Here is a 14,364-nt window from a genome sequence, read left to right as displayed (position 1 = left end):
ATAATTCCTTTTTTTTGCGGGTTAAATCTATAATTCCCCCAAGGAGTTATGAAATCTGTCCATGCAGAAATCATCTTGTAAATAGATTACATGCAGAAATCTGTGATAATTGCCCCAAGTTTCTGAAATATTTCCAGATTGCGAACAAACATTAGGAGATAGAAGAATCTTTGCAGGAGGCAGAGAGGGAAATTTCCAAAGGTGGCCCAGCGGGTGCGCATGTGGGCGCCCTCAATCACGCACACATGACATGTAGCACCGCACCGCACCGCGTCAAACAAATATCCTCTGGCCGACAAGAGAAGGCCACCACCACCGTCGTCGTCCTTAATTGTTCCTGCGTCTCCCCCCTTCCTTCCAAACAGCGGTGACCTCCACCACCTCCACCACCACCCAAGAGCCGAGCGAGGAGAAGAGAGAAGAGGAGATCGACCATGGCTGCGGACGGCGGGAGGTGGGTGGGCCTGGCGGTGGACTTCTCGGAGGGGAGCCGCGCGGCGCTGCAGTGGGCGGCGGACAACCTGCTCCGCGCCGGCGACAACCTGCTCCTCCTGCACGTCCTCAAGGACCCCGACTACGAGCAGGGCGAGACCCTCCTCTGGGAGGCCTCCGGCTCGCGTACGTACCAACTCAACCCCTCCTCTTCCTCCCTAGTCCTACTGCTCTTGCTACTGTACCGCAACTAGTTGTGTACCTGTCAGCCTGCTGGCTGCTCTTGATCTTAGTTTCTTGTCGCGCCCACCAATCCCCCGATCCGTGCAAGATTCCGATCTGTACGAGCCGCGTCGGCGCAAGGGGTAGCAGTTGCTATGATCCTTATGCGTATGTTCGTGCTGATTACTTTGCCTACTCTTGCTTCTTGGAATTAGTAAGTGGGCTGCCTTTTGCTGTACCGGAGCAGCGCAGCAGCAGCATCCTGCTCTGGTCGTAGAATTTGTTTTGACTATTAGGATAGGGGCTAGCGAAGACAGAGCATGGCTTCTTTGGGGAGCGGTTGGCAACTGATGTTCGCTCATCCTGCTCTGTCCATGGGCTTTCCTAGGCGTCGCTTTAGCTCTGGGAGTGAACAGCCGCGCCGATTTTGGTTTGCCGGATGGTGAACTGACCAGCCGATCCTAACTCTGGATCGAACCATTTCTTATTAAGCTCTGGGTCTAACCTGTTTGTTTTGTTAAACATTAGCCTGGATGAACAATAGTAATTTGTTAGCGCTTGCAAATTCAGTTACTACACATGGATCATAGGATTTGCTACACTTACAATTTAAGCTTCAGAGATCCGTTCTGGCAGCCAATAGGTTCATTTTTAATACTCCCTCCATCCCATAATATCCCGCAGGTAATAAGAAGCTAAAAAAATGAAGCCCATGTCTTTGAAATCCAACGATCTTTGTAAACACGAAATAGTTGATAACATAAGTTAGAAAAAAGAAGTTCCAACTCTTTTCAAGCAGTGTTTGTGTTTCTATTGGGCAGAGCAAGAATTTATTGTAAAAAAAGTGCAAATAAAGTTGACTACATATTTGATCCCTCAGTTAACCAAAATTGTAAAAAAATACAATACGTTTTTTACGCTATACTATAGAATACAGCAGTTATGTTCCCTAGAATCAATATACTGTATTCATCAGCTCATCCATCATCGTAGTTAACTAAACGTTGCATGTGCTGATGTGTATGTGATGCTATGAACAGTGTTAAATATGGACACATCAATTAAATAAATTACTAGTTATTCTTGTTCATAGAGCGAATGAACCATGAATGGCATGTGTGATATTCCTTGTTCATGCAGTTTACATGCTCACACCTTGTTTATCTAAATAAAGTTGTTTTACAACTGTGGCCTACTGCTCAGTGCTCACTGTACTCATTTCTTTTTTCCATTTCAGCTTTGATCCCCCTCTCGGAGTTCTCTCACCCTTCAATTGCAAAGAAGTATGGTGTGAAGCCTGATGCTGAAACGCTGGACATGCTCAACACTATAGCGAAGCAGAAGGAGGTGACCACTCCACACCATAATGTACCACCACCGTGGTCTCCTTGACACATTTGCTGTAACAAGATCCCGCATTTTCATTTTTCGGCAGGTTGCCGTGGTTTCCAAAGTCCTGTTTGGAGATCCCCGCGAGAAGCTGTGCCAAGCCATCCATGACATGCCCATCAGCTCCCTGGTCATTGGGAGCAGGGGCCTTGGCAAGCTCAAGAGGTTGCGACCACCGACCAAACGACCTCCAAACTGCTCTTCAGGCACATTGTTTGTTTCGTCATAGTAGAGTGCTAATCTTTTGCATCTCTGAACTGCAGGGTGCTCTTGGGCAGCGTCAGCGATTACGTCGTGAACAACGCCGCCTGCCCGGTCACCGTTGTCAAGCCAGCGAGTAACCATGCCTGATCTCATGGTCGCAAATGTCTACATGTGTTTTAGTTTGCCGGAGTCCTATATATCCAGTTGGCCGCAACTTATTGAACCATCCAGTGTTATTCGTAATAATAATTGACAATTAGCCTGTGGATGATTCCCAGGTTGTGTAATCTGTGCGTGTCCTGTACATCATGTACATTTGTGTGCTTATCTTCAGCCTAGGTTTTGCCCCATGAGTCGGTCCGTGCTGCTGTTTGTTGCATCCGTGGTGTTCATACAGTTTCTAGAGTCTGAATAAAATGGATTCTGCTGTCCATTGCAGATGCTAGTAATTTTCTTTCAGCATTAAAAGAACAGTCACATTACGGTTGCATCTGATCCCACAGTGGATCATGATGATAATCCTACTAGCGTGTGTATTTGCTTTAAGCAAAGATCAAATGGGAAGCATGCAAGCAAGTACTCGCTTTGTTTCTAAATATAAGTCGTTCTAGAGATTTTAATATTGGCTACATATGGATGTATATAGATAGTCGCGCTATTCGTCATCCTGGGTGAGGAATAGTTATTCTTCACTCCCTCTCTATTTTGACATAAATGCATCGTATTTTTACGTTTCGTAATTTTTGTCTTATTTTATACATAAAAAGAGAATGTAAGAAAATATGCACTCGCCATAAAAAATATTATATGTTACGTAAAATTACGAATGTAAAAACATAGTGTAAAATATACATACTAGTCTTATAACCTATATTTTTGTTTTTTATACCAAATTTTACATATTGAATCAATATGCATGTAACTATAAACGTAATTTATTTAGGAAGCGATCGTAAGATTACCTCGGGTGAAGAATAACTTATTCTGCACCCCGGGTGATGAATAGTAACACTACATAGTTTAGACTATAGATTCACTCATTTTGCTCTGTATGTAGTCCATATTGAAATCTCTAAAAAGTCTTCTATTTAGGAACGGAGGGAGTAGAAGGCCACAAACACATGCATCCAAGTTAAAAGTGATATGTTCAAACGCAGGCTCGTCATAATTCACACTACACTGATGAGTTCAAGACATGGAGTTAAATCCCATTGTCATCACACCCTATAGCCTGCATCACACTACACTGATGAGTTCAAGACACTGCGAAAAGTCACGGCAACCATGTGCCACCGGCCATCACAACAGCAAAGTTCATCCACCACCACCAGGATAACAAAATGTACAGCAGGGGCCAGGTTTAGCATCTCCGGAGCAGCTCACAGCGGCCCGAGGAAATCACCAGCCAGCGACGCAAGGAGCTGGAACTGGCGGTCTGCCTCCATCCAGCGGAACCCCATGACCTTGAAGCGCACAGCGGTGTCCCTCTCCAGCTTCGAGTGGTCATTCATGAACATGGGGTTCTCGCCGCCCATGTACTTGTAGTCGCTCATCGATTTCTCCGACAGGAAGATGCTTTCAATCGGCCCCGATTTGAGGAAGACACCGTGCTTGAGGATCTTCTCCACGGAGCCGACCAAGATCTCCCCCTTCATAGGCCTCTGGGTGATGCAGGTGAATGTGACCGGGAAAAGAACGTCTCCGGTCAGCTCACGAACCTTCCCTTCAGAGATTGTCTTCAGCTCGTTTACAGCAATGTAGTAGCCATGCTCCTTGGAGGCCTTCCTGTTGGTGACGTCCTCCAGAAGACGCACGATGATGGACTTGCGGAGCAGCAGGCCCTTGGGGCTCAGCTGGTCCGGTGAGATCAGCACGTTCCAAGACATCTCTTCCTGAAGGAAAACCATGGTTGACGACCTGCCAAAAGTCAAAATTGTACATGAATATCAGCCTTCAAGTGGTGCAGCAATTCTTCACTGAATATGATAGGGAAACATGCTTAAGGTTTTACAGGGCAGGGAAAATTTAAAGCGCATTTCTTCTGCTATAGAGAACATATTATTGCAAATATACTGTCATAACATTGAAGGGTAACTAGTAAAATCCTAAAGAGGCAACGCCGTTTCCACCTTTTGTATTAAGACCGTTATGTATCTACAACAACTATTAGGCATGCTACACTAAAAGCTCAAAACTATGGCTTTTCACTTCTACGTTATACTTCTCAGAAATTTATAGTTAGTTGCTATAAGTTGTACTCCGCAATTGCAGAATAAGTGTGGTTTTGGTCAATTTATATAAATGCATTAAAAGAGTTGTGCTGCAGCATACTTATATAGAAACTTCGCACAAATCTCAAAACAAACTATAGTTGACAGAGGTAACCTCGGCATTCTTTTCTCATTGCAGAGAGCAGGAACCATTTCACCGCGGGGCACAACAAGGTAATCAAACAACTCTATGTGCATTTGACATGCGCAGACATACCGGTTTTGGGCCCTGTGACGACTAACCGTGTATACAGAAGTTTGTTCCTGCTAGTTCATTTGCCTACTCGCAACTCAAAATCAGAGAGGACATTTCTTCGGCGGTCCGTTAGTGTGCAAAGATTTCAGAAATATATCAGCATTCAAAGGCTCCAACTATTAGTACCACTAGATTTCTACCATAATTGATGCTAACTTTAACAGGGGACATAACATTAAATTAGGAGCAACAGATAAAATCCTAAAGAGGAAATAAATGTGTTTCTACAAGCAACTGGGGCAATGCCGTTTCTACCTTTTGTATTAAGACCGTTATGTATCTACCGGTTTCACCGTGCAACCCATTTCACCGCGCAGCACACCAAAGTAATCAAACAACTCTGCGTGCATTTGACATGCGCAGACATACCGGTTTTGGGGCCTTTAACGACTAACCGTGTATACAGAAGTTTGTTCCTGCTAGTTCATTTGCCTACTTGCAACTCAAAATCAGAGAAGACGTTTCTTGCGGCGGTCCCTTAGTGTGGAAAGATTTCAGAAATTTATCAGCATTCAAATGCTCCAACTATTAGTACTACTAGATTTCTGCCATGATTGATGCTAACTTTAACAGGGGACATAGCCCAATACAATGACCAAAAGGCGGGCACGGATTTACAATGGCTATCAACATACTGACCATCAATACATATGTGCTTCCTGTCGGCACAAAATTCTGTGCAAAGCTTTGTTTTTTAATTTTGAGAATCACCACGGGGGGTGGGGGGGTGGGGGTTCCCCATCTGAATATAAAGTGGCCAACATGGCAAGAGTTTGATCCAGTTTATAAGGAAAACCGGATCAAAAACCGATCATAGCAGCCCAGTTTATAAGGGAAACTAGGCCAAAAAACGCACAAGCGACAAAGCCTCGTCGACCACACGACACAAGGCTACAACCGCACCAAAACACACACCCTCGGATCCGGAGCCGCCGCTCCGACTTCCACTGCATGTAGGTGAGCCGCACCGCTGCAGAAAACTGACGCCTTATAGCCCATGCTACACGAGACGCCCGCCTGCAGACCACAAACGACGCGCCAAAATCCGAGGCCACTGCCTCGATGTGCCAGCCAGACCGACCCCTTGGGTCGCGTCGACCTGGTCAACGAACTCGCTACCCACACAGCACCAGGTCGCCACCCACACAATGCAAAGGCAAGGCCCTGCCCCACAGAGTCATGAATGCATTGCAATCCGAGGCCGCCGCCGAGGCGGTGCAAGGCTTTGTTAGGAGAGCTTGAAAGCATTTCAAACACAATTAAAGAACAAAAGCAGCAGTATATGCAAGAACTAGGTCCGGTGTCGGATAACTAACAAAGGAGACATTACTGAACGAAGCACCCAGATCATCTTTCCTCTGAACCTGCAACATTTCAGACTTGAAACGCCATACAATTTCAAGGCGGAGTTTTGGACATCGGGAAAAAGTTTCCTGACCTGCGCGCAACATGAATAATACTTCTTTGACCCCGTTAATAACCAGGGAATGCATGGATGTCGTCTCCCTCCTCTCCTCGGCAGGTGGACTAGAAGCAACGAGTGGGGTTTTTAGGACTTCAGGTAAACCCCCAAAATTTGGGGGAAAGCAAGTTTCTGCAAGAACAATCGAACCTAGAACGCGACTAGATGGGTCCTTGCAAAGAAAGACTCGGGTTTGGTTGCTCGCATTCAGCAGCGAACGAGAATCGCGCGTTGGTTAGGAAGAAAAGGACAGGAAATCCCCACGATCTCAGATTTTAGGTTAAAAGAGCAGCAATAGGCAAGGGGAGAAGCGGATAAATGTAGGCAGGGGAGAGGCTGTTACCTGAACGCCGCCCCTCGCCGGACCTGTGGTTGCCGCCGCTCGCCGGCTAGGTCGCGCCGCAGGTGGTTGGGCTCTGTTGCGGGTCGCCGCTGTGTCCACAGAGAGAGAAAGGGGGAGAGACGAGAGACTGGTAGCAGGTTACTCCCTATCCGGAAATACTTTATCCTCGAAATCGTTGTATCTAGACTTATTTTAGTTATAAATACATTAATTTTATCCATTTCGAAGATAAGTATTTCTGAATGAAGGGAGTAGCTATTTACACCAAGATGCCATGCCTCATCTTCTCCCCGAAATTACGGCTGCTGCCATCGCACATTTTTTTTAACAAACCAGAGGCGCCCAAGGCGTCAAGTTTCATCAAACTTTGCTGAGGGACAAGTTTGTTTTTTGAGGATTGCTCAGGGACAAGTTACAACATGGATCATCACCCCAAGACAGTTCAGCAAGCAAGAAAAGGACATTAGAGTGACTATGACCAAGTTTTTTTTTGCGAGATGACTATGAGCAAGTTTAAAACAACTAAGGCATGATCTACTTGACTAGTAAGAACTATGTGAGCACAATTGTAGATCAATAACTAAGATAAACGCTGCAAGTTGCTATCTCATCTCCCATCTAGAATGAGAAGAATTGATGCTCTTGAGAGTTGTTGCTTTAGCCAAAGTCAAGTTATCTGTTAAGAAAGTTGCTCCTTGTAGGCCAGGATGCCTTTCAACGACAACATAAGACATAGAGCTCCAACTTCAGCAGATAATGTAAGTAAGACTTAATCCATAGAGGCTTGAATCTCATCCACCACATGAATGGGAACTCCAAAACTTGTTGTCGGAGATTGGCCCCTGCCAGGAATACTTGTGTTCTTTCAAGACGCATTCGGAAAAGATCTTTTTACCTGTAATAAGAAGATCACGAGCTAAATTGTGCCCCTACATAGGCATCACATCAGAAGTAGTATTGTTCATGTTCTGATCCAAATTAGCAAGGACATGCTTGAGGTTCTCCACCAACTCTCTGGAAGAAGATATAGACTTCTCCATGAAGTGCACCTAATAAGGCATAGAGATCTTCCTCTGAAAAAGACAATCATTCCTATTTTTCCAAAGGCACCATAAGAAAGTGAAAATATTATGGAAAGAAGCATAATGTAATTCATAGAAAGAATTTTAGTAATGATGCATTGCAAAGTGTCCGGAGGAGCTACAAAATTGTCCACCTTAAGGCACCATTGATGTCTGAACCAAACTGCATTAGCAAAAGGATATAGAAAGAAAAGGTGAACTTATCGAAAAAGGGTTTCCCCCTGCTTTATATTATAAAGCAACCATCACCGATTACAATCATCGCAAACAACTCAACACCACACCATACCACACCCCCACACAAAACACTCAAGGCCAGATACAACAGGTAAAGGAACAGTCACGAAGATGAGCTTAGCTGAAAGTGCGTTATATCGACTAGAGGGGGGAGGGTGAATAGGCGATTTTTACAAATTCGTCACTGAGGAATTTTGAGGTGAGGAAATTCCTAAGTCACGAACAACTAGCAGCGGAATAAGTACTCAGATGCAAGCATAACAGAGCAGTAGCACAGTCATCATGATGAAATGAAAACAAGCACAAAGTACAAGTAGCGTAAACACATGATAAGCAGGCTGAAGAAAAACTGACTGGAGAAATAGGATTGAGGAAATTGTGAAAGTCTTCAATCAAAGTCTTCAAACAATAACGATCAAGTACTTCAACACAAGAATGAGGAAATGAAAGGGTTGAGGAAATAGAACCAGTAGCTCGATGAAGACAGTGATTTGGTAGACCAGTTCCAACTGCTGTGACAGTCGTACGTCTGGTTGGAGCGGCTAGGTATTTAAACCTGAGGACACACAGTCCTCACCGTATTCTCCTTGAGCTAAGGTCACACAGACCTCGCCCAAACACTCGTGGTAAGTCTTCAGGTGACTTCCAAACCTTCACAGACTTGGTCACTCCGCGATCCACAATTTCCTCTTGGATGCTCTAGACCATGACGCCTAACCGTCTGGAGGATGCACAGTCCTCAAAGGTAACAAGTGTTGGTTCCACACAGGAACAATCTCTTCAGTGATGCTCAATCACTTTGGGTTTGTAGGTGTTTGGGTTTGGGTTTTCCTCACTTGATGATTTTCGCTCAAAGTCCTCGGAGGATGGGATGCTCTCAATGACAAGTGTCAGTTTCTCGCGGAGCAGCCAACCAGCTAGTGGTTGTAGGGCGCGGCTATTTATAGCCTAGGGAGCAGCCCGACATGATAATACATAAATGCCCTTCAATGATATGACCGTTAGGTGGGTAGATATTTTGGGACAGCTGGCGCATAGCACAACAACGGTCGGAAATTTGACTATCAAATTCCTCGGGGCTATCATGTTCCTCACTTGTAGGCAATCCGCACTGACGAATTCCTAACTCCTCAATCTGAACAAATTCCTCAGAGACCGAAAGATCTTCGTCTCTATCACTGAAGAAATTGACTGAACCGTATGAGATTTCCAATGGCTTCACTCAAAAGGATTGGTAGGTGTAGGATTTTGAGATGAGCATCACTTGGAAACTTTTCCTTAGTTTTACCTTGGCCCCCTTTAACAGTACAGTGTTTCCTATGACTCAAGAAAGAGAAAATAAAACTACGAAAACAAAAGTCTTCACGCTTCATAATCCTCGCATGAATAACAAGTCTTCAGGATCACACCAAATTCTTCACTTTCAAAGTCTTCAGAAAGCCAAAGTCTTCAGTTGAAGACATTCATGTTTAGGGGTCGACTTTCTATGTAAATATCAAACTCCTCATAGACTTATAGACCCGTGTACACTCACAAACTCAATAGTCCCTTAACCTATAAGTTTTCAATACACCAAAATCACTAAGGGGCACTAGATGCACTTACAATCTCCCCCTTTTTGGTGATTGATGACAATATAGGTTAAGTTTTCAATGGGTATAAACATATGAAGTGTAAATACTGATATTGAAGAATATGATTGCAAGATATAGAAGAACTCCCCCTGAAGATGTGCATAAGTGAGGAATTTGCTTTGAATAGCAATGCACATTGTAGAGTAGAATCTTGGAGATCTCCCCCTATATCTTGTAAATCATACACGCATTTAACATATGATATGAAGAATTTGAAATGCATGATGAAATATGGTGTCTGACGTAATTCAGCATGCGTGCATTAACATATATGAGGAAATAGCATGCAGAAGAACAGATCAAAAGTATCAGACCACCATCGGACTTAAGTTTACAACTCGATCAACAAAAATCTTCAGAAGAACGAGAGTTGTAACTTAGTAAAAAAACGCCCATATAATAGACCCGCTTGAAGACTAACTCAAATTTCTCCCCCTCTGTCATTGAATGACCAAAAGGGACAAAAAATGAGGACTAACGCCCCTGAAGAAATATCATCATGAAGACGATGGAGGAGCGCCAGCGTTGTTGGGGTCGTCCGTTGAAGTAGGGCCTACCGCAGTGTCGTTCAAATCTTCATGTTCATCAGTCTCGCGCGATGAAGAGTATGAACTGGCCACCAAGTGAGGAACTTTGACCTTCTTGAATTTCTTTGAAGGTGGTTGAGACCAGTCAAAGTCCTGCTTGAAGCCCATTTGCTTGAGATCTTCTTCACCGTAGAGGTGAGACAATACAGCCCAGGTGCGATCAAAAACTTCATGGAGGTCGTAATGGTTCCTCTTCACAGTGTTCTGCGTGATCGTCATGTTCTGAAGAATTGAACCAAACTGACGCTTGACCCATTTGTGGTTGTGATCGACCTTCTGATGAAGACCGAGGAGAAGCTCATGATCAGTCATCACCCTTGGAGCAGTGGCTTGAGGATTTTGCTTTAAAGCATTTGCGGCAGAATCATGTGTGGCAGAGTCATCATTGGTGGAATATGAGGTAGCTTTACGAAACTGTCCATCCAATGGATGAGTGCCTTCATCAATGACAGCAACCTTGCCCTTCTCATCAGCCGAGGAAATAGTCCTTTTGAGGACTTCAATTGGGGGCAAATAGCTGAGATGATTTTGAAAATCAGCCTTGTAGTTGATTGAAGACCTTGATCTGATGAATCTCATGATCCAGGGAGCGTAAGGCTTCAATTCAAACGGTGATAGAGCGACATTGGCCAAAGTCCTCATGAAGAAATCATGGTAATTGATAGGAATACCATGTATGATGTTGAAAAGCAGATTCTTCATGATGCCAACAACCTCTTCATCATCAGAGTTGTGGCCCTTGATCGGACTGAGGGTTTTGGTCAATATTTTGTATACTGTCCTTGGCACATAGAGCAATTTCTTAACGAGGGAATTTGGTCCTTGGAGCTTGGCCTGGCTTCAATGGCTTCATCAGCACTTGCATCAGATGGTTGGAGAGCTCAGGTTCATTATAGAGAAGCACTGCACCTTCTGGAGGAGGACTGACTGTGATGGCATGAAGCAATTCAGAGGCCGGTGCTTTGTAGTGAGTATTTTCTGTCATCCAGTCCAATACCCATGAATTGACATCTTCAACGTTGCCTGTGATGTGCAGTGTGGCATAGAACTGAAGAATGAGTTCTTCATTCCAGTCGTAGATGTCGGTGCAGAAATTGAGAAGCCCAGCGTCATGTAGAACATTGAGGACTGTGGTGAAGCATGGCAGTGACTCCATATCCACATGAGGAATTTGCTCATGGTCAAAGATCTTGTCCTTCTCAAACAGCAGTGAGGAATAGAAGTTCATTTGACTCGTTGTCCAGAAGCGCTTGCGTCTAAGTCTTGCAGAGTCATATGGATTGTAATCAGTGAAGAATTGATGTTCATTGAAGAAGTCTTCAACCTTGAACTTCTCCTTCTTGGAGTGAGGATTCTGTGGCTTGGGCTGAAGATTTGCAGTTGATGTCTTCACAGCCTCTGGAGGTATAGCCACTGGAGCCACATGCTGAGGAATTTCAGGAGCAATGTCATCAGCAGCAACCTGGGTCTCCATTTCTTCAACAACATAATCATCAGCTCCGGTGGCTGGAACTTCTTCAAGAATAGTGAGAAGAGATGCTTGATGTTCTTCAGATCCCATGTGAATTTCTTCTGTTTGAGCAGGGGACTGAGGAATTTGTTGTAGTGGTGTGGTCAGTGGTGAATTGGGGTGATGACTTTCCCAGTAGTCATCATTCAGAATTGGAGTTGTAGACCCAATATCCACATCTTCATCTTCCTCACCAATTTCTTCAACGTCCGCCTCTTCAGCTGTGAACTGAGGCATGGGCGAGGATACCAGTGGTGTTGAAGTGATGTTGTCCACTTCAATTTTTTCATCTATTTGCTCTAATGAAACAGCAGAAGGATTTTCTTCATCGGACTTGCTTGGAATCACATATTCCTCACTAAAGGGAACAATCTCCTTTGATGGCATGCTTGAGATAGGAACAACATCTATTGGGTTTGCATAAGAGCTCGTCAAAGTCTTCACTTTCTTTGGAGCTGAAGACTCTGAGGAAGCAGATGCTTTCCTTTTCTTCACAGCTGCTCGCTCCGCAGCTTTGGTTTTCTTCGCTTCTGATGCAGAAGGAAGGTTGATGCTTGTCTGTGCAGGAGGAGCACAGGAAATTGGTGCAGTTTCTTCAGGCACAACCGGTGCAGTTGCCCTGACTTGATCAGTTTCTTCAGGCATAGTAGCAGATGCTTCAACTGGCCTGGCTTGTTCTTCAGGCGCAACACTAGAGGTTGCGCTGGCAGTTTCTTCAGCGGCTGGAGTTTCTTCATTAGCCCTGGTGCTTTTAGAATCATCAACAGCCTGATTGTCATCAGCCGTGCTGGCATGTTCTTCAGTTGGCTGTGCAGATGCTTCAGCCTGAGGAATTTCACGTTGCATTGGGGCTGCAACATTTGAGGTGAATCCCTTCGCCATTCTGACGAATCTGACTTTGGCTCCTAGCCAATCTGCACGATACGAGTCAAATTCATCACCGAGTGCTTTGATCTCAGTTTGCATGGCTACAAGTTCATCAGGAGTCATAGTGACAACATGCTTCTTCAGAAATCGCTCCTTGTACTGAGCTTTCTTCAGTTGCCTGGCCTTTTCAAACTTCCATTTTTCTTCGCCTATGAAGGCAGTCAGCATATGACTTTGGCCAGGTGTAAGATTGAAGTCAGGCATAGGAGTGTTGGGGTCCTTGTGCTAGAGATCAATGAAGTCAAGGATCAACTTGGGATCCAGCGCCCATTCTACTTCCGTCCCGGAGGAAATGGAAGAGGCACATCACTTCCTTTGGCTCTAGCGGTCCGTTGTTGTCCGTCTCTGATGATTTCTGCTAATTCCTCATCATCAGCTTCATCTTCACTAGACGGCACATGAAAGGCAATCTGCTTCTTGTGTGGACTTGGCCTTGTGCCTCGTCCAGCAGTGGCCTTTGTCTTCAGCATGGTTGGGCCTGTTGATGACTGAGGAGGAGCTGAAGAACTTGCAGATGCTCCTGAAGCAATAGAGATACCAGCTATCCTTTGGCAAGAGGCGAGGCGCACATGTGCCGAGGACTTTGCAGCAGCAGCTGAAGGTTTTGTAACATTGGGGACTGGAGCTGCTTGAGGAATACGTCGTAAGGGCTTTGATGAGCTTGGCCGTGAGGGCATTGCTGAGGAACTGGGCTTGTGCGCAGGCTTCTTGGGCTAGCCTTCTTGGGCTTGCTAGCAGAGACCTCAGCAGCGGCAGTAGCAGAATCTTCATTGAATTTCTTCACTGCATCTTTGGCCATTTTGGCCAGTGCCGTTTAGCCCACTCCTTGGGAAATTCCTCACCTCTTCTGATGCTAGAGGGATCAGCAACTTGGCCTGGTGCCAATGGAGGTCTTGGGCATGGAGGGTGTACTGCGAATTTCTTCATGTACTTGGGAGTCACATATCTGTACTCCCTCCATTCTCTGGACCATCTCCTCTCTATCCTCTGTATGCGCACCTTGCGCTGATTTTTGTTCTCCTTGCCATGTTTGGCTTCATCAGGCCCTTCCCAGTGCTCCAAGGTGTACCGGTGCTAAGGATGCCACATAGGCAAAAAAGTGACATGGCAGAGCAATTAAAGAGGAAAGAGAGTATTATGGTAACCCCGGGAGGAAACAGTGCTAAGCGCGTGGGCCTATGCAAAATGAGTATTAACCAATGCATGAAGGTGTTTTGGTGTTAAAACATTAAATGAGAAAGGCTTAGCTACAAATGTTAAGCACCAATGCATTGGGGACAGTGGTTGCTAAGCTCTTTAATGCCTTTAGCACCCCACCTTAGCACCAATGCATTGGAAGAGGCCTCAGGAGTGCAATATTCCTCATAGATGTCATCTAGGATCTCAAAGGCAGTGTTTGCTTCTGGTCTCTTTCCTCCCTTCCGAGGTCTTTTGTTATCAGCCATTTTCTTCAGTTGAGGATTTTGAACAATAGAATTCTCTGACGAGGTATGCAATTTGTCTTCAAGGAACGCTGCAAATGAGTTAAGTTGATGAGAACCTAGTGATTCAGCAGCGGACATGTGTACCTGTGAACAGAGTATAGGTGCGAAGAATTTGGAGAGGTCATATGCGTTCTCAGAAGTTTTTCAAAAGAACAAGTTTGCGGAATTTGACCAGGAGTGTCTTGAGGATTTCACTAAGCGGTCTTCGACTTAGGTTCCAGAGTTGTATAGATTGAAAATCCACACAATTGAGGAATCTTGAGGAAAAACGTTGCTTAGAGAAATAGATTAAGAACGGATGCATGTGTGGTGTTTATGAGTGTGG

At 44.9% G+C, this 14,364-nt stretch overlaps 2 protein-coding genes across 2 annotated transcripts; one reads left to right on the top strand and one right to left on the bottom strand.

Moving 5' to 3' along the window:
- Window positions 1–274: 274 nt before the first annotated feature.
- LOC123180589 (universal stress protein PHOS34) lies at window positions 275–2,706 on the top strand. Its single transcript, XM_044592664.1, has 4 exons — window positions 275–618; window positions 1,892–2,001; window positions 2,090–2,208; window positions 2,307–2,706. The coding sequence occupies exons 1-4, from the start codon at window positions 435–437 to the stop codon at window positions 2,392–2,394; spliced, it is 501 nt and encodes a 166-aa protein (XP_044448599.1). The 5' UTR covers window positions 275–434; the 3' UTR covers window positions 2,395–2,706.
- A 645-nt stretch (window positions 2,707–3,351) lies between these two features.
- Window positions 3,352–6,734, bottom strand: LOC123180588 (DNA-directed RNA polymerase V subunit 7). Its single transcript, XM_044592663.1, has 2 exons — window positions 6,579–6,734; window positions 3,352–4,164 (listed from the first exon to the last, which is right to left on the bottom strand). The coding sequence occupies exon 2, from the start codon at window positions 4,152–4,154 to the stop codon at window positions 3,627–3,629; it is 528 nt and encodes a 175-aa protein (XP_044448598.1). The 5' UTR covers window positions 4,155–4,164; window positions 6,579–6,734; the 3' UTR covers window positions 3,352–3,626.
- Window positions 6,735–14,364: the final 7,630 nt, after the last annotated feature.

The sequence above is a fragment of the Triticum aestivum genome, chromosome 1D, assembly GCF_018294505.1.
Source record: "Triticum aestivum cultivar Chinese Spring chromosome 1D, IWGSC CS RefSeq v2.1, whole genome shotgun sequence".
NCBI classification, from domain to species: domain Eukaryota; kingdom Viridiplantae; phylum Streptophyta; class Magnoliopsida; order Poales; family Poaceae; genus Triticum; species Triticum aestivum.
This window is presented reverse-complemented; position numbering and strand designations above follow the sequence as displayed.